The sequence below is a fragment of the Manis pentadactyla genome, chromosome 11 (assembly GCF_030020395.1).
Source record: "Manis pentadactyla isolate mManPen7 chromosome 11, mManPen7.hap1, whole genome shotgun sequence".
Lineage (NCBI taxonomy): Eukaryota > Metazoa > Chordata > Mammalia > Pholidota > Manidae > Manis > Manis pentadactyla.
The window spans coordinates 64,577,444-64,598,482 of NC_080029.1; the positions used below are offsets into that span (position 1 = coordinate 64,577,444).

A 21,039-nucleotide genomic window follows, 5' to 3' on the forward strand; every position below is an offset into this window, starting at 1 on the left:
TCTATCAAAATAGGATTTAAAAATTATTTGGGTAAAAGTATCAGAAGGAGTGGTTCAGCTTTAATATCTTCTTGAATTATTTTAAAAGTAGTCAAAATATCTGTTATATGAGCATATTATTTTCTTTTGATATTCCTTAACTTCTGTAACAGGCTTTTTGATAGTTGTTTGGATCAGTTAATGATAATTCCTCTTTATCATTCACAAAATATAGCTTGAGACCTTTGCTCAGAAAGGAAGCTCAGGTATTAATGAATAACTTTATCTTTCAAGATTGGGTTCTCTACTCATGTGAGTCCAGCTATTGATTTTAACTGCAGTAATTTCTACATGTATTTGTTGATCATTTTATTTGGCTACTCATATTTTAAATCTTGTCTTTTTTTCATAACTAGTGATGTTAAGGTTTTGGCATTTGAGAATTTCATTGTTTCTGTACAATGTTTCTGGACTTGGCTTAAATGTTGAAATTTAAAACCCTTGGTTAATGATCAAAGGCATTTGAGGTGTCCTTTGTCCTCAAGGACGCACCTGACCCTCCTACACAAATCCTGCTTATTAATTGTAGCTCCATTCTTTTCTCTCCACCTAGAAAGTGGATTTTTACAGGCATAACCTTCAATCAAAAACTTAGTAGGAAATACTGCATTTTTCATCAGCAACAAATTACTGGAACATTCCTCCTGACACTTCATCACACTATATTGACACCACATGATGCCTCATGATTCCCAGTAAAAAAACACTACTCCAGTAGTTTGACAATGCAGTGGGGAACAAGAAACAAAAGACAAAAAATAAAGCCATCCCACACCCCCATAATGGAGAATAACTCTTGTTTGGGCAGTAACTTAACCTCTCTATGCCTCAGTTCTGCTTACAAATAAAATGATAAATACAAGAAGTTCTCAAGAAAATATTAGTAACTTAATGCTATTGTTTTGAGAGCTCCTATTCAATAAGATAGGGTGGAGGACCTGGCAAAATAAGGAGGGTCTCAAATGTGGAGGGCCTGAAATCATAGGCTGTGGAGTTGGACCTTTATGTAATGGAAACTTATAAAGATTATTGAACAGGGTAGTAGCATAATCATCAATATCTGTGTCTTAGGAGGAAAGCTGACAGCTGGGAATAGAATGGATGAGAGAGAAACGAAAACAAAAAAAGTTAGGAGAATATTGCAAAGGTCCAGAGGACAGATGCTGAGGGTAAGTGCTGTAGAAGGGGGTGGGGGAAATGGGACCAATTTAAGAGGTGATGCAGAGAAACAATTTCAGAAGCAGTAGGATTTGTTACTAAATTGTGTGACAAGTGAGGAAGAAGGATTTGAATAGGACTTTGAGGTTTCTGGCCTGAACATGTAGAGATGCTGATGCCATTGAGTGGAAGCACAAGGATTGCTTGTTTGTGTGGGTGTGTACGTTCATGCGCGCATATAATAGGTGACATGGGCCAGAGGTTAAGGCTTGAATTAAGTGTAAAATGCCTGTGGACACCAGTGTGGTGCTATCCAGCTGGACAGTTAGAGTAGGTCTGGATACTTTTTTTCGTATTCTGTAATGTGAACAGCTCATTTTTATAGTGCTCAACCATTAGCACCCCAAAACCCAGAGGCAGTTATTATCTCGCCAGCAGTAAAAGCTTGATTACAGCCCTGTCTGCTGACTGTGTGAAGGCACTTGGTTCCCACAACTTCTACCGGCAAAATATTAATTGAGATTAATTATCGTGTGGCACAATACAACGACTAGATGATTTATTGTGGTCTCTGGAGGGTGCTTGCTTGATTTCTCACTGAAGCCTCAGGCAAAAGGAACTGGACAGCTCCCGGTATAGCCTTCGTCCCTTTCAAGTCAGAGCTGACCAGCCGCGACCTGTCCAACACCCTGTGGGTCTTGGCCTTCAGGGCCCTCTCTGACCTGGGTGCTGTGACCTTGGGCGTCGGACCCTGCCGGCGTTCTTCCTCTCCAGTGGACCGCAGCCCCCTGCGCCGGGGCGGGGCTGCCAGAGGCCCCGCCCCTCCTATAGCCCCGCCCCGCCCGCGGCCGCCGGCTCCCTCCGGCCATCGGTGTGGAGTGCGCCTGCGCCGGCCCTCACCCCAAAGCAGCCATGATGGTGGGTGTTCTCAGCTGCGCCGAACCGCGGGCGCGCGGTGGGGGCGGCGGGCACGGGGCGGGCGCGGGGGCCGCGCAGGCCTGGCATTAATGTGTGTCCCTTTGTGTCTCCCCTACTTCATCTCCTCCCCCGGCGCGCTGGGCCCCGCCAACCCCGCAGGAAGGCCTGGACGACGGCCCCGACTTCCTCTCGGAAGAGGACCGCGGAGTAAGTTCTGGCCCGTTCTCGCTGACGGGACCCTCCATCCGCCGCCTTGGTGCCCGGGTGTGGTACGAGGAGGGGTCCCCGGCAGCGCGGCGCTCGTTCTCCGCCGTCCTCTGTTCTGTTTGGTGCTGCACCGCGCCCCGCCCTCCTGGAGCCCTTCCTCCCTCGGCCTTTCGGTTCCCGGGTTCTCTCGATTTCCTGGGGATCCTCGGCCGCCCCCTTGACCCTCGCTCGGCTCGGACCCTCCGGCGGGCCTCCTCCCAACCCGGGCAGGGTCAGGTGGGAAGTGGAGGCCGGAGCTGGAGTCCCCAGCCCTCGCCACTTTGGGAGCTATGAAAACCCATCCTCAGATTTTCTAAGCTACACCTTCAGTTTTCTCCCCTTGGGGACTTCTCGATCGGTTGGCTGACCACCCTTCCCTCCCATGAAAACAGATACAGTATAGGCTAGTTCTAAATTACCCTTTTGGAAGGAATTTTACAGTCTCCGAATCTTAACCCTTCTCCAGTATCCTGCCAGATTTTGCAAAGTGCTGGTAGCCCAAGGTACCTTTGTGTTTCTTAATGTCCAAAAAATACATCTTTTGCAGAGTTCCCTTGGTATTATTTTGAGGCCAATTGCATTCCACTTCAGAAAGGGCCTCCAGGGCTCCTGATTCATCACTCCCACTTCTCCCCCCATTTGCCATGGCTGCTTAAGGTTATCTATCTGTATAGTGCCTTGTATTAGTGAGCACTTGCAAAATATTGATATATTATGATTGCAGCTCAGCAAAGTTCCTTGGTTCCTTCACATATAACAGCTTGCACTTTTGTTTTCCATTTTGCTTTTACTTCTTCATCTTGGATAATGTGAGACATATCTGTTCGTTGATTTTTGGTAGGTGATAAAATATTCTAGGATACTGTTTTTTAAGTGAAAAATGAGGTAGTACTAACTGATGACCTTTATAAAACCTTCATTTACAAAACCTTCAAATGGTTAAGATGCAGACAAGTGCTGCATACTTTAATTTCATAAATAATGAATTAATAAATTTCCTAGTTTTTATAAAAACATCGTTCAGAGCTTCTAGTTAGTGTGAAAGTATACAGGATTTCTGGTTATTTCTAAAAAACTAATGAATTTTAAAACTGTGTATGTGTAAGTAATGTGTATATACACATTTTCTGGGATGAGAATGAAATTCAATGACACCTTATAAATTATATTTTGGATTTTAAAATAGGGGAAACCAGAATTGTTTAATGAAACGAGAAGGAAGAATTGATTATAGCACATTTACGCTGATTTTTTAAAATATAAAGCATTGAGCTTTATTTAGATAATAACTGTGTCTAATTTTTGTGGTCTATCAGAAAAAGCGAACAGGATTTGCTCTCTTGTAAAATCTGACTAAGGTCAGTAAAAGTATTAATTTTTTGAGTTGTTGATATGAAAAGTAGAGTATTTTCTGGTAAATATTTGTGTTCATAGCCTTATGCTACTTATGGAACTAGAAGCACTTAAGAATGTGTCCAAAACTTGCTTCATGTATTACAAAACTAAAGGGAGAGGGAGACAAAGCATGCATGACCAGGAAGTTCTTATAGAATCATGTAGATGAAAATTTTAATATGAAACTGGAAAAAAAAATTTCCATGAAGTAGAAAGCACTTAGAATGTCATGGTGAGTATGTATATCATGTCTAGTTCTTATTTGTGTCCTGTAGAACTGAGTGAGTCATAGTAATAATTATGGTTGGGCTTTGTGTTAAGCACTGTATAAGCATTGTTTAATTATATTCTCTCATTCATTATATCTGTTATATATCATTATCTTATCTATCATCTATCTGTCTATATATAAGAGCTTTCTGAAGCTTTTAGTATCCCGTTTTTCCATATAAGAAGTCTGAAGCTCAGAAAAACTAGGTAGTCTGAGGTCATGCAGCCACTGAGTGGGAGACGTAGACTTTATACTGTTTCTGACATCAGAGCCAGTGCAGTGTCTCTCAAAAGTAGTCTTGGAGCACTTGCATCAGAATTGGGGCATTAGAAAATCAAAAGTTTCTGGATTCACACTCTAGTAAATCAGAATTTCTTGAGGTGGGAAAGACAGCTACTTCCGGCAAGCACCAATGAAGATTCTGTTGTGCGCTTGAGTTTGATTACAGCTGCACAGAGTTACCCTATTTCCTCATTTCAGAACAGGCCTATTTAAATTTCCTTATATTGTGTTTGTCCTAATAGAAATAGATTGCTATAATTAGAACTTAGAGGCATTGCATTTTTAGTTTAGATTATCTTATTCAGCCTTTTAAGAAAGATAGTCTTGATTTAAAAAAAACATGAAGTGCATATTTTGATAGGAGTTGCAGAGTTACTCATACAAGTAAAATTAAAGTCAATATTTTAAAATAAATTTTTAAGCAGCCTTAAATTTTCATCATGATGTTTAGAACAGAAGACAAATTTGCAGGTTAAGAAAATACTGTTTTGTAAGAAACTTAAAAGACAGTCTCTAAGAAATAATGGAATATTAAATATTACTCCTACTTTTTTATTTTTTCAGCTACACCTCTACATAAGAAAGTATTTTTCCCCCACATGGACAGTAATGTATTACTTAGTAAACAAACAAGCCCTTTGAAGACACATTTTGCTCTGACGTGCTTGTTAGATAGCAGCTGTGAGCACCTGCCTGATGGCATAGTTGTCTTAACATTTTATTTGAATTCTAAATAATACAGTTGGTGTTTTCAAAATTATTTCAGGTGTTATAACTACACCTCTTCTGGGCTCCTAGCCTTGCTCCTCCCTTTGTATTCCATCCTCATTAATGTCATCACTTTCCAGTCTTGCAGGGAAGAAACCTGCAAGTTACATCCTTCATCCCCATATCAGAACAGTCACTGAAGCCTTTTTATTTCATCTTGGAGACGTTATTTATCTCATCTTCCATTTGCATGGCCCCAGTTAAGATCCGTGCAGTTTCTTGCCTAGGTTGTATTAGTACCTGTCATTGGTCTCTGTCTCCAGTCTTTCTACTTGCCAGTTTAGCCTTTATATTACTTCTAGTTAGCTAACTAAAATCATTAACTCATATAGCATCACTAGTCAAAAGGATTTAGTTGGACCTAATTCTTGTTGCAGTAAGGTCCGAACTCCCTAGGCTAGCATTAGACAAAACCCTTTCAGGCTGGTTTCATTTCTCAGTCCCTGACCCCTGCCACTAAGTGTATTCTTGCCTGCTTGTCATTGCCCAAGCAATTATGAGCTTTATTTTGCACCTTATGTATACTTTTCAGTATTATGGAGTGGGGATTTTTCCCTCAACTTTTATTTTTTTCACTTGAAATTTGACTTACCTTTTAAGACTTGGCCCAGACTTTTGCTTTTTTTTGTACCTACACAGCATTTAGCTTAAACACATTCCACATTTATTGATAGTTACTTCAGATAAAAAAATGTCATAGGTTGCAGTGGCAGAGAATAAGAAGATGAATGTTGGCAGAGAAAAAAGAGAAAAGTTCCTGCTCTGAGACCATCACAGTGTAGTGAGGGACTTAGATAAAGTGCCATGGGAGTACAAAGGAGAGAGAGGTTAACTTCTGAAGGAAGAATAGTGAAGACATAATGATAGCTTCTCAACTGATAACAGCACTTACTGCATGCTGGGAATTTTCCATATATTAACTCAATTCTTAAGTCCCTGTGAAATAGCTGCTATTACTCCTACTTTGAAAAGGAAGCTCAGTAAGACTGAGCTTCAGAGAAAGTAAATAAACTTGCCCAAGGTCATACAGCTAGTATGAGCTCAGGGCTGTTAGCCACTATGCTATCACCTAAATGAGCTAAAGCCTTAAATGTTGATCAGAAATTTTGTAAGCTCTTGGGGAAGGAGACAGCTTGCCAGCAGAGAGGATGACATGAGTAGGTAATTTGGTTCCACCTGAAGTACTGTTCTTCAGGCAGCAGGGGTAGATGCAGGTAGTACAGATGGAGTGTAAAGTGCATAATGATAAAGACTCCAGGCAGTGGGAAGTCCTGAGGGATTTTAAGCTGGGAAAGACATATGCCCAGATGAAAATAGCATTGTAGATTACTCTGATGTAGAGGGTGGGTTGATTCTTCTTTTGAGAAAGTAGAGAAGCCAGTTAACAGGCTATTGTAGTAGTCCAGATGAGAAGTAATAAGGTAGAAATAAGGCACTAGAAGAGGGGATGAAGGAGGGAACATAGCAAAGAGATGTTTAGGAGGTAGAGTTGATAGTGATACCAGGGTTCTTGTTTGCAGAGTCGAAGAATGAACTTAGCAAACACCCAAGGTAGGAGAGCCAGGTAGAGGCTTTTATTGAGAGATACAGTAAGAGGACAGAGCTCCTGGCTCACACCAGAAGGGAACAAGAGCCCAGGGTGGTGCGTTGTCTAGGGGATTTATAGGCAGTTGAGGACTTTTGGGAACTGAGGGCTTAGGATGTGGACTTGTACCACCTTCCCTGCCCTCAAGGTGGGCTGGGTTGTTGTCTGTTTGCTAGGGCTGTTTACAGTGAAGTCACAGGTTATGCTGAGATACCCTTGCAGAACACTCAAACATTTTAGGCCAAGTTGCTCCTGGCCTTTTGACTTTTAACTGATCTCACTGAAGATGACTATATTCCTAGTCTGGTATCTTTACCCTAGAGAATTAGTGTGACCTTGACTTTGCATAATGCAGAACACAGAGTTTCGATAGGGACTTTACATTGTTACATTGCTTTAGACTGTAAATATCTTGCCTTGCTTTTTCCAGAGGCCCTCACTCTACTCTGTCTAAGCCCATGGTGTCCCTGTCTCAGTTGGGCTTAGTGTCTGAATATGGTCTGGGCAGAAGAGAAGGAGCAAATGAGAAATACAGGACAGAAGAGTGGAGTTAGAAGGTAGATAATAAGTTTGGTTTCAGAGATGTTGGATTTGAAGTGCCTTATGAGGCATCTAATCCCTGTCTTTGACAAACAAATATAAGATCTGTAAGGATGAGAATTACGTCTTTTCACTGGTCTATCTCTAGCACCTAGGACAGAGGTTGGCACTTTGAAGGCACTCGATTGTTTAATAAGTACATCCAGGTGGATATGTCCCCTTAGTAATTTGAAATTGTGATTGGAAACTTAGAATTGGAGTTAGGCAAGAATGACTGAGATTGCCAAGGCTAGATAGAACCGAGGGGGAACCAGTGGGCCAAGGGGAAGAAATGGACTAATTCACAGGGTTGAAAAGGGTAGGAGCAGAAAGAGAGGAGTCTCCAGAAGTTGAGAGAGTTTCAAGGAAGTGGTCAAAATGACCACCAAATCAAATATGTAGAAAGGTCAAGAAGACTGAAACATACTGGATTTGGAAATTAGATACTCACTATGTGAAGGTTTTGTGAGACCAAAGCTACCTTGACAAGAAGAGCAGTGCATAAGCAGTTCTTGGAGCAGATGTGAAAGTGGAATGCTCAAGTGAACAGACAGCTCAGCCTTCCCCAGGATACTACTTCTGAAACTAGAGAAGATGGTGAGGTTAGATTTATTTGTACAAAGATTTACTGGTGGGTCTCAAGGAAAAGCAGCTGCTGGTGTTTCTTTTGAGATGTGGCAAGCAAGGTTACTTGTTCAGCATCAGGGTGGAAATGTGGTAGAGGCTTAAGGCATTAAAGTTTGAAGTAGCTGCTAAAGGGAATCAGAACAGGAGCAGAGCAAATCTGCTCAGGACTCCTGAGTGGTTTGAAGAGCCTACTGCAGTTTGCATACAGTTAATTTATAGCAGATGGGTATAGATGGTTAAGACTTTTCTCTAGCCATACTCTGCAGCCCAGAAAGCAGAGAGAGGTGATGGTTATATTGATCCTGAATGTGGGAATTTACAAGCTGGGTATGGCAAAAGAGCGATGGGAGTTGACATGACCAGCAAAAAAGGTATTGGAGTAACGTACCATGGAATGGATTCAAAAAGGAAGAAAGCAGAGAAGGTGCTAACAGACTAGAGATACACAGAAAGGTCATGGGACTGGAGGTATTGATATGGTCAAATTGTACACATAATGGAAGTGGTAGTGAGAAAAGAACAGTAAACATTTAATTTTGTGTTTTATTACATAAAGTTGATTGACTTCTCACTGCAGACTTCTTGATGGCAAGGCTTTTTGTTCCTTTTGTATTCTCCACAATATCCAAGACAATTGTTTGCATATAAGTGCTAGGAAAAAGTTTATTAAATAAATGTATATTAGCATATTGTCTAAAGAGTAAAGTGTTATATTTGTACTACCGGTGATAATAACTTTGACTTGGAGGGAATATAGAGGTGGACACCATTAGTGGTACCCTAGTTGTGTTTTACTGTTTCTGGTGTAATATGTGAGAGGAAATCTGGTTGCAAATGCCAGTTGTGACTTCTCTATAACCACACTCAGCAGTTCAAAATGTAGAAGTAAAGAAAAGTTGATGACTGAATTAATCCTAAATGTGGGAGTTTGCAAGCCACATGTGTCAAGAGTTATGGGAGTTGACAAGATCAGCAGGAAAGGCATTGCAATGACATATGTGACCTTAGTAATGTTTTGTTATTTCTGGTATATGAGAAGAAATCTGGTTGCAAAGGCATTTCCAGAAAATGTACCATCAACCATTGTTTTGATCGCTGGGTATACAGGCATGTAGTACAAATGGAGATGATGTATTACAGGAGTGATAAAATCACAATTGGTCTAAGAGTTAAATAGATTTACAATTTGGCCTGAATTAAAGAGCTTAGCAAAATTAACTTCTGTCTCTTTGGGCTTTTTATTGATTATATTATAATTATCTGGAAACAGTTTTTTAGCCCAGTTATGGTTACCACCTTTACTTTTTACTCTTCCCCCCTTTCCATTCGGTGAATTTTTGTTGAGGGCCACCACCAGGAATATCGCAGTGCAAAAATCTGTGTCCTCCAGATGGCCAACAGACACATGAAAAGATGCTCTGCATCGCTATCAGGGAAATGCAAATTAAAACCACAATGAGATATCACCTCACACCAGTTAGGATGGCCAACATTGAAAAGACAAGAAACAACAAATGCTGGCAAGAATGAGGAGAAAGAAGAACCCTCTTACACTGGTGGTGGGAATGTAAATTAGTTCAACCATTGTGGAAAGCAATATGGAGGTTCTTTAAAAAACTAAAAATAGAAATACCATTTGACCCAAGAATTTCACTCCTAGGAACTTACCCAAAGAAAACAAGGTCTCAGATTCAGAAAGACATACACACCCCTCTGTTTATGTCAGCACTATTTGCAATAGCCAAGATGTTGAAGCAACCTAAGTGTCCATCAGTAGATGAATGAATAAAGAAGATGTGGTACATATACACAATGGAATATTATTCAGCCATAAGAAGAAAACAAATCCTACCATTTGCAATAACATGGATGGAGCTAGAGGGTATTATGCTCAGTGAAATAAGCCAGGCAGAGAAAGACAAGTACCAAATGATTTCCCTTATTTGTGAAGTATAACGACAAAGCAAAACTGAAGGAACAAAACAGCAGCAGACTCACAGACTCCCAAGAAGGGACTAGCGGTTACCAAAGGGGGAGGATGCGTGGGGAGGGAGGGAGAAGGGAATTGAGAGGTATTATGATTGGTACAAATGATCCGGAGGGAGGGGTGGAGTCATGGGGAAGACAGTGGGTAGCACAGAGAAGACAAGTAGTGAAGTAGTGACTCTGACATCTTACTATGCTGATGGACAGTGACTTCAATCGGGTATGGGGTGGACTTGATAATATGGGTGAGTGTAGTAACCACAGTGTTCTTCGTATGAAACCTTCCTAAAATTTATCATCATGTATATCAATGATACCTCAATAAAAAAAATCTATCTCCTCATAGAACTGACAGGGAGGACCATTAAGAAAATAAATAAAACATAGTAGATGATAAACAAGTGCTATGAAAAAAATGAGGGAGGGATAGGGATTGTTTGGGGGTGGAGGAGTTTGAACTGCAGTTTTGTGTTTTTTTTTGGATTGACTATTCTCCAGTTTTGTGTTTTTTTTGGATTGACTATTCTCCATGCTGTACTACTACTATCCCTGTGACCAACTTACATTATGACAGAATTTTTGTTCCCCTTTATCTCCCTTATCCTCCCTACCTACCCACTCCAGCCTCTCCCTCATGGTAACCACTGGTCACTTCTCAGTGTCCACGAGAGCTGCAGTTTTAGGTAGGGTGTCCAGGAAAGGCCTTCCTGAGAAGGTGATAGGTTAGTGGACACTTGAAGGAAATGAAGGAGTGAGCCACACAGATAGATGTCGGCAGGCAAAATATTGCAGGTAGAGGGAACCATGGGTGCAAAGACTCCCGAAGTGGCTGCATGCCTGTGTTCAAGGAACAAGGAGGCCGTGTGCAGGGCTGCAGTGACAAGAGGAGTAGATTAGCCAGAGAGTCTATGTCAGATGCAGATTTTTAGGGCCTGGTGGGCCCCTGTAAGGACTTTGGCTCTTTTCCAAGTGAGAACCCCTTACATTTTGAGCAGAGGAGTGATTTCTAATTTAATGGGATCATTCTGGTGGCTCTATAATGAATAGATTGAAGAGGGAAAAGGGCAGAAACAAAGAGACTGGTTGTGTTGTTGGACAATCCAATCCGGGTAGATCTCCCTGTGCACTAGGTGAGACCTTGATCCAGAGAGAGTTCTTGACTCTTAATGGAGAAAGAATTCATGAGCAGGTTGAACAGTTGCACAAAGAGTAGTTGAGTAAAGTGAAGTCCACGCTTGAGGGAGTTCGGCATGCTCCAGAAATCAGTGGCAGGGTAGGGTTCGAGTTTAGTGGTCTTATAGCTGGAATTTAAGCAACGGATAGGTGGAATACTCACTGGAATATATGGGGTTTTCTCGGATTAGGGAGGGGATATCAGGGTGGGGGGAAATACCGGGGTACCCTCTCTTTGTCCTTAGAAGGTGTGCCTCAGAACTGTCACGGCACCAAGGGGTGTGACTTTTAGTATTCTAATGGACAAATAATTATTTTGAGGGGAAGTTGGAGTCAACTTCTCCATGTTGGAACCAGTCAGTTTTGGCAGGCCTGTTATCTATACCCTCACTCCCCACATCCCAAGAACAGTTTACATGGAATGTTTAGAATATAAACAGACATCTGTGAATGTAAACACCAGTCGAAGTCCCTAACCCTCTCCCCACCCATGTCTGGCTTTCTGCCTACTAGAACAGTTCGGAGGCTGTTGGAACAATCAGAACTATTTTTCTTTTCTTCTTCCTCCTCCATCCACCCATCCATCTCTGTACATTTGCTTTTCTGGCAACAGATAAGGAACTGAATTTTGAGGAATGTTCTAAGGTAGATACTTTATATAGTAAACAAGTCAGTGTAACAGTGAATGTCTTCTTTACTAAGTATTTATGGAGAATTGATCAGCAATAGGGCAATGTCTTTACATTATTTTTCTAATTATATTGTATTTGTGTTGCTTACTGCCTTTTCTCAGCCTAGTTTTTGTCTTGACTGTGACATGAATGTTTAACCTAGTCAGTCTCTGACAGGAGAAAAAAATTATAAAATTTACTGGCCTGAATAAGGATTAAACTGGTGAATGTAGTCTAAATAGAATTTCCTCAAACTGACCTCCCTAGTTGAAGAAAGTTGATTAAATGTTGGTGAATCACAAGTTGTTTGCTTTGACTCTTTGTCTTACTAAAAATTATCTGAAATTACTGACTTATCTCTAAACGAAGAAAATCTCCCTGGAAGATCTGTACATTTTATGTAATTAACAGTAAAGTTACAATATATTTGATCAAATCTAAGGTGCGATTGATTGGAAGATACACTTTAATGTATAGGAAGAAAGAATTGCCAATTAAACTGTATTTGTTATCAATTGCAAGGGATCCCTATTTTATGTGTGTTAAAATATGAAAAATACACATTAGAATTGATGAAATAATGATAGATTAGCTTTCAGTGAAAATTTGTATTAATGTTGGGGATGATTTTATGTTCTTAGCTGGCTTTTCCATTATGCATCTTAGTTATTAGAAATAGGACTTAAAAAAAAATCCTTATGCGTGTGAAGCAAGTCTTATTGTCAGACAAACTAATCCTTTTTATCTGCTCTGTTCCAAAGGCTCAGGAAATGGGAAAAAAACTATTTGGGTATGAAAATGAAAAAGCCACATTGTAGATTAAATTAATAGCTGTTAAGAGTATGTGAATGGATACATGCTTTCATTAGGCATACAAGAGAAAACATAAAGTGAGTTAGAAAGTAAAGAAGTAGAGACATAAAAATAAGGAAGGGAACTTTTGGGGGGATGGAAATGTTCCATATCTTGATTATGGTGATGATTACGGGGTGTAACTTGCATGTTCTTTAAAACACTTCCAACTGTATACTTAAAATCTGCATTTCATTGTATGTAAACTATACCTAAAAAAATAGAATCCATAACCAAAAGTGGTAAATATGTAATAAAGGGATTTTTTTTACTGATGAAAGTTAAAATTTTAAAAAGCCCAGTGTATTATCTGAAAAAAGGTGGGGAGTGGGGGGTCAGGAAGACCATGTATTTGGTATACAAGGATAAGGAAATGGAAGAAAAAGAAATATTTTAATACATTTGAATAATCTTAAATTGGAAAAATAAATAACAGCTATTCAAATATAGAAATCCTAAAAGGTGTGTTTCCAAATTGATAGAGCAGCAGTTAAAGATTTTTTTTGAAAATATACATATAGATAAGAAATCTGGCAAAAATATTTTATATAATCATTAAAATATTAGCAGTTGGGATGACATTTTGACAGAATGTCAAAGACAACCCAGAAAATGTAGGTTATTGTTCCAAAAATACAGTTTTTAAGGCTTTTACCCTGAAGATTCTATTTTGATAGGTCTATGATAGGGCCTGGGATTCTGTATTTTTAAATAAACAGGCACCCAGGTTTATTCTTACCATTTGTGTTTGAGAAATAGGCTAGGCAGTGAAAACATAAGAAGTGAAGTGCCAAGGTTATTATTCCAAAAGTTTCCTGTGGCTGCTGTAACAAATTACCACAAACTCTATGGCTTTTTAAAAAATTAAGGTATCATTAATATACAGTGTTTTGAAGGTTTCACATAAGCAACATTGTGGTTCAAGATTCACCCATATTATCAAGCACCCCCGACATACCTCATTGCAATCACTGTCCATCAGCATAGTAAGATGCTATAGTCATTACTTGTCTTCTCTGTGCTACGCTGTTGATGGCTTTTAACACAACAGAAATTTATTCTCTTACAGTTCTTCAGGTCAGAAATCTGAAATCAGGATGTCAGCAGTGCCATGCTCTCTGAGTCTAGGGAAGAATTAGTTACAACACTTGTCTCTCATAGCTTCTGGTGGCTGCCAGAAGTGGCTTTATCACTGTAATCTCCACCTATGTAGTTACATTGCCTTCTCTTTTGTCTGAGTCAAATGTCTCTGCCTCTCTATTAAAAGTATACATTACATCTAATTGCTTTTAGGGCCTACCTGGGTAATCCAGGGTAATCCCCCTGGCTCAAGAGCCTTAATTTAATTTTACCTGCAAAGTCCTTTTTTACCATGTAAGGTAATATCCACAGGTTCCAAGAATTTGGATGTGGCTGTCCTTTGGGGAGCCATTATTTAACTTACCACAATAAACCTCTTAAAAGTGGCCTGAATGTGAAAAAAGGAAATATTTCTTAAACTAGAATTAAGGTAAGTGTTTGGATAAGAGGTAGGAGGGACAGTATGAAGACCAGATGAGACCAAATAGAAACAAGAAAACCAATTACTTGCTGATGTTTCCAATGTTGCAGAAAAATGAAGTAGTTGGAAAATGTAAAAGTAAACTTCTTTGTAATTCAAGGTAACTTTTAATTTTTTTTACCAGACAGTGGGCTGCATATAGCATTGACTACAATAACGATTTATTTAAACATTTTTATGTATTTATAGCATAAACTTAGAAAGTATGATCACTAATTAAAATTTAACTTAAAGCTTATTAAAGTTCTCAGAGTTTTTGTAAAAGGCCATTGTAGTAGCATACTATCCAAATAAACAGTGATTAATTTCTTCTGTGAATCTTATGTTGGATTTTATATAATTATACTTATTTTTTTAAAAACATGTCTGCTTAATCTAGAACCAGTAGTACAAAATGAAACTGTTACTTTTTTCATTACTGATGAATTTAAACACACTAATGAAAAACTTCACAAAAGTAATTTTTTAATCACAGGATTAAAGAAGGCTTACTTTATTCCTATTTATAAAAGTAATAGGTGCATAGTGTAGAAAATTAGAATAAATGAAAATATGAAGGAAATCTACTGCTGTTTACATTTTGTTGTTCCCTATAAGCCTTTTATGTATGCACTTTTTAAAATGTAATTGAAATCATAAACAATTTTGCTTCCAGCATTTTTCCATTGACATTGTAATTGTAATTTGAAATAATGATTAGATCAGATTCCCAAAAATTCCCTGGTTTTACAACTATAGTGTTTGAAACAGGCTAGTTAATTAGATTTTAAATATTTCATATCTGTGCAGCTTGCTAAAACTTTCTTTTATCACTTAGTGTATTTGATTCTTTCATAAATCTCCAAATTACTCAGAAATGTTAGAATGTTTATTTGTTTGAAGGGGAAGAAAAATGGATGGAGTTTAAGAATTGTAAGTAGAATTATGGTAAGAATTTTAAGTGGAAGAGTGTTCTAACAGACTTGCAAATGAAGCCCTTAATAGAGGACATATCCAATTCTTTGAATGTATTATATCATAGGAATTAGAGTATGTATTGTACGTTAGCATTTTACATATGTGTATGTATTTAATAGTTCCATTGCATATTTTTGAACTAAAATAAGCAATATAATTAAAATTATTGGCCAGTATCCCTTTTATATTTTTGTTGTTCTTTAAGGTAGACACATTCCTTAACTTTAGAACAGTTAAACTTTAATGGACTCTCTTGGAGAAGTTTACTTTTTGGGTGAAACTTTAATGAGTCATGATTAGCCAATTGACTCATAGCCAAGGTATAGTTGAATGGTGTGGAATGAAAACTGGTTACAACAATAACAGCCAAAGCACCTGCCCCCAAAATATATGGTGTATGTAAATTAAATGAACTTGAGCACTTTTTAAAATTTAAGATTCTTTTGCTATTTTAGTTTCGTTTTGTTTTTGCGTTGTCTTAATATCTGGGGGAAGAGTGAAATTATATAAAAGTCCACGGAGTTTTCACTAAGATATTTTCTTTTTCTAGCTTAAAGCAATAAATGTAGATCTTCAAAGTGATGCTGCTCTGCAGGTAGACATTTCTGATGCTCTTAGTGAGAGAGATAAAGTAAAATTCACTGTTCACACAAAGGTAAATGTGATTTTGTACTTGTATTATTTTAGCAATTTATTGTGTTAATGTTACATATGTAATAATAATATATTGACTGGAACTTTGTTTTTCTGCAACCCTGACCCACCCCTAAACTTTTGTTTTGAATGTAATTAGAAAGAAAGCTTATAATTTAGCTTATAATTCACTGCTGCTGCTTTAACAAAGAAGTTTTAGGGAAATGTACTTCTTAAAATTAACATTTATTTTATTTTCAGATTGCAGATCAATTTTACTTTGAATAGTTGACTTTGATATATGTTAATAGGATGTCTTTTAAGTAATGGTAGCAGTATAATATAAGAAGTAGTAGTCAACTCATTCTCTCCAAAGACTTCTAGGATAATTTTGGGTATCTCAGGATTTTCATAATAGAGTTTAAAAGCATTGATAGTCTTTTGTATGAAACTAATCTTTAAAAATAAGATATAAAATGTTTATTAAGACCTTTTTAGTGTAATTTTGATTTTTATCAAAAAAAATTTGAAAGAATCTCTATTTTTGCAGAGTTCATTGCCAAATTTTAAACAAAATGAGTTTTCTGTTGTTCGACAACATGAGGAATTTATCTGGCTTCATGATTCCTTTGTTGAAAATGAAGACTACGCAGGTTACATTGTAAGTGTTAAGATTCCATTTTAATCCCATTTTATAATTTTCATAGATGTTTATTATGTTTTGACATCTTGTTTAGCATTTTTAGTGAAGTAATGTAATTCATAAACATTTCCAGTTATAAAACATATTTGGCTACACTTTTTATCCTGAGTTGTCCGGTTTCAGAATGTGAGGATATGGGTAGATGTTATCTCCCTCATTTAACCTTAAATTCTTACTATTTATTAGAATTGAAATGGACTGGTCCTAGGGATTAATCAAGGGATGTTAGAAACCATACTGGCTTTGATTCCTCAGGTAGACAGATACTTAAGGGTTGGAGGGCTCTTTTAGAATCTAGATGTACAACACATGTTGTACCTCAGTTGTTGACCGACCACATTCAGATTTCTGTAGTTTGATTTCCTTAAAATCATCCTGACTTGATTCCATCTCCATCCTATGACCATTCCTCCTTGGTCATTTGCTTCTTTTTCTTTCTACAGCTCAGCGTTTGGTGGATTGTTGGCAGTGCATTCTTGTATCTTTTTTTAATTACCCATTTGTATAAAGGATATAACTCAGGAATGGCTGAAAGGAAGAGATGCATAGGAGATGTGGGGATGGGGATTGGTGCAGAGCTTTTATGCCCTCTCCAGACCACCACCTTCCATGTTCCAGGCATGTCAGTGTGTTCACCAACTTGGAAGCTCCTCTCTTCCCATCCTGTTTCCACCTTTTTTCCATCTTCTTGTGTGATGATATTTCTCACTAATTTCTCCTTCCATCGACTAAACACTCCTCAAAGATCAAGACCGTGTTTTATTTATCTTTACATGCCATTGCTTAGCATCGAGCTTGGCACACTGTAAATGCCATGTGTGGACATCGTTGAATGTGCTGAACTTCACTTGATACTTCTTTCCCTGTTGCTTCCTTGGTATAATCTTTTTCTTATAGTCATTCATGTTTCAGCTCTTCCCCTACTTAACCTTTACTTCCTCTTAATGTTATTTGCTATCTTCCATCATTTCCCCCTTAACTGTTCTTCTAAGATAAGTTATCTTAATATCCTTTCCTTGAATGATGTGTTTCTTCCAGATCTTATATTTTTATTTAAGGTAAGTGCTTACTGAACCCCCTTACTGTGGGTTAATAGAATGAGGTTTGTCCTTAATCTGGGTCTTGTTCTCGCTTCCTGCTTCTGGTATACCCCTCCAATCCAGGAATCCTTTTGTTTTCTTCTTCTTTTTCTTTTTTTTTTTTTTTTTTATTAAAGTATTGTTGATAGACATTCTTCCATTGGTTTCAAGTAAACAACACAGTGGTTTAACAGTTACCCATGTTATTATATCCTCACCCCCTCTAGTGCTCTTACTATCTATCAATGTTACAGAATCATTAACTGTATTCTCTGTGCTTGCTACCATCCCCTTGACCAATTTATATTGTGAATGGGAGTTATTGTGCCCCTTTATCCCCCTTATCCTCCCATCCACCCACCCCAACCTCTCCCCCTTAGTAACCACTTTTCTAGGTGTCTACATAGTCTACTGCTAATTTACCAGGAATCCTTTTTAATGTCCCTTGCTGATTGACATTCTTAGTATTCATTCATTTACAGAAACAAAATACACATAAAGATACTATGAATTCATTAATTTTTCAAAAATTTATACTTATTCATATACTTTTGAAAAATGGTGTGCATATACTTGCTATCCATACTCATTTAGTATCTACTTGAGATGAATGCATGTATGCATTTGAGAAGTCTAGGTTGCCACATAGGAATCCGCAGATTGGAGTTTGTGAGCTGCTGTTCTAATACCAGAAAATAGAACTCTGGTATATTTCTTCCTTGGTATAAAGGACCTCAAGGATCTTAATTTCTAGACCTAGTCAGATTTTCTGAATTGGGGTATTCCTGATGGCCCAGGTCATTCAGGATGTCTTATTTCTCCCAGACAGTCTTTTATGGTGGTAGTATTAACAAGTGCTGCAAGAAATAATCATCTTTAAATTAGTGATTTGGTTCTGTACAGATTCCACCAGCACCCCCAAGACCTGATTTTGATGCTTCAAGGGAAAAACTTCAGAAGCTTGGAGAAGGAGAAGGGTCAATGACAAAGGAAGAATTCACAAAGATGAAACAGGAACTAGAAGCGTATGTGATTTTTATTGTTGCTTTTGTTAATTGTGCTTGTTTTACTGCCCTTTTCTGGTGCTCTCTGATAATCCCATCCTTTTCAATCATTTCACCACTGTGACCCTTTCTGGAAGATGCCGGTTTAAGCCACACAACCAGTTCTAATGATCATGATCAGAGCCTACAGGAAAATTATAGAATAATTGTCTGTTTGTAAAGTTTTTTAATTAATGTTTTAAGTAGACTTAAAATTGAAAATGAAGGATCCAAAAGTTTATAAAAAATAGGGGAATGACTTTTTAAAGTAGAATGTAAATCATTTTTTATTTACAAGGTCTTAGTCATTGCCAACTTGGTTCTCTTTTTTTCTAACACGTGTGTACAACCAGAACTTCTATTTCTCACTGAAGTCTGCACTGAGCAACTCTGCATATACTGTTTTCTTTTTTGAAAAGTGTGTGTGTGTGAGTAAGTGTAATTTTCCCCCTATTCTTTTCTCTGCCTATGGCTTCTGGCTAAAGGGAAAAGATTAGGAGCCATGTAACAAGAGGACAGTTTTAAAATGTATTTCATTAAGTGATTATTATGGTTTCATATATACTAGAAATGTATTAAGTCCTTGAATTAAATTGATACAATATTTCATTTTTAGTGTATTTTCTGAAAATATAGAATCTTTCCCTTTGTATTAAGTATTTGACATAATTTTGGGTTTGCTCTGTATTGTTTTTCAGTATCTTGAGAGTTAGACAAGGAAATAATTTCCTTGCATTATCATCACCTCCATCACTCTTTTTCTAGCCATTTCTTTCCTTCATGCATTTCCTTTTCTCCTCTTCCACTTAGTTTCAATTTTTAAGCATATGTTCACACTGCCATCAGATTCCTCTTCAGAATGCTAAGCTCTCTTGACATGATAAATTAGCAAAATAGGTCTTTGTCAAGTGTAGGTGACAGATGTTTTAAGAATTCTGTCACTACTGGGTGCAAACAGCAGTCTGATAGATAAATACTTTCATAGTTCATAAGACTGAAAACTGGAAATTAGCAGGGCACATTAATATTGAAGAATCTGTGGTTTTCCAGTGGCCCTGATCATGATTCTTTTGTGGTCCGGTTAGGGGTTGGATAACAGAGAACCTTGGGTTTATTCTACTGGTACCTCCATCCTCTGCATCCTTCTTTTTTGTCTTCACTGAATGACTACCCTCACAGAGATCAAACTTCTCCCAACATTGGTCCTGCTGGTTTGCTGGTATGTAATACTTATACTCCTTGCACGTAGTTGAAGCAAGAATATCAGGCCTTTTCCATGAGTTTCTTTTTTTCTTCACACTGATGTATTACTATATGATCACTGTGATTCACTGATATTAAAATATTTTAAACACAGTTCTCCAATGTAATGGCAAAAATTAGTCTCCACGGTGTGTTTCTTGTATGAGTGTATCATTAGATGAAAGTAATTGTTAATGTTGCAAATATGCTTACCGAGGTTTGGGTTTTGATTTTTTTTTTTTTTTGTACAAAGGTGTTTAAAAATAGTAATTATTTAGAAATGAATCTTGAAATTGTATCAAATAATTTGTAGTATATATTCTCTGGAGGTGAAAACAAATGTCCTTATAGTTACCTTTAACATTAACTTCCATAGGAAGAAAAGTTGATAAAATCTAAAAATATTAACAGTTATGCAATAAAAACTATTAACTAGCATGAAGTCTTTTCAGAACTAGATTTTATATATTTCATTAACAGTTAACTGAAACCTTTGTTTACATGGATTATATCTTTGTATCTCTTATTTTGCATTTAGAATAATTCAAGTATTTGTTGAAAATATTGTTGCAGGTGATTTTCTAGTTGATACAGTGTTTTACCTTTAATTTTGTGTATTGTTTCTAGAGAATATTTGGCAATATTCAAGAAGACTGTTGCAATGCATGAAGTGTTCCTATGTCGTGTGGCAGCCCATCCTATTCTGAGAAAAGATTTAAATTTCCATGTCTTCTTGGAATATAATCAAGATGTGAGTATTGAATTAATTAAAGCAGTGTCCAAATTTATTTTTAGAGTCATTGGAAAAGACAGGGGTTAGAAAAGGCTTAAGGCCTTTATTTATAATGTTCCTTTTTTTTTTTCAAGACAGTTTAAAATGGCACTTTTTTCAGCGATAATTCAATATTTCAGTAGAACTTCAGTAGATTACTTGAAGAAGTAATAGTAAGTCATTTTCCTACATGGGACATTGATTTTTTTTCCTGAATTGTGAACTTTTTAAGAAATACGATTATCAAATTGATGAGTGCTCTTAAATTGAGTTTGGAGTCTTCTAAAGCCTTATGGAGAATTCCAAGGAGGTGCTTGAGCTAAAGAATTAGAGATTATTTTGGATTAATCATTGACTATTGATCTGTTTAACTAACTGATCTTTAGTGCTGATCACTCCTAATTCCCTCCATGCCTAAAAGTTCTGTACCAGTGCAAGAAGAGAGATTGAGGTGGTTACACTTTAAAGGTTTCTTAATTCATGGTGCTAGCAAAAAAGT

General features: G+C 37.5%; 1 protein-coding gene across 3 annotated transcripts in view; it reads left to right on the forward strand.

The window, feature by feature from the left end:
* Positions 1-2,033: 2,033 nt before the first annotated feature.
* SNX6 (sorting nexin 6) overlaps positions 2,034-21,039 on the forward strand; it is a 51,079-nt gene continuing 32,073 nt past the window's right edge. For all 3 annotated transcript variants that reach the window (XM_036881275.2, XM_036881273.2, XM_057488502.1), the window contains exons 1-6: positions 2,034-2,115; positions 2,275-2,322; positions 15,619-15,723; positions 16,252-16,362; positions 18,387-18,508; positions 20,396-20,519. In XM_036881275.2, coding sequence (XP_036737170.1) covers positions 2,110-2,115; positions 2,275-2,322; positions 15,619-15,723; positions 16,252-16,362; positions 18,387-18,508; positions 20,396-20,519 — 516 coding nt within the window. In that variant the 5' untranslated portion in view covers positions 2,034-2,109. The remainder of the gene's footprint in view (positions 2,116-2,274; positions 2,323-15,618; positions 15,724-16,251; positions 16,363-18,386; positions 18,509-20,395; positions 20,520-21,039) is intronic.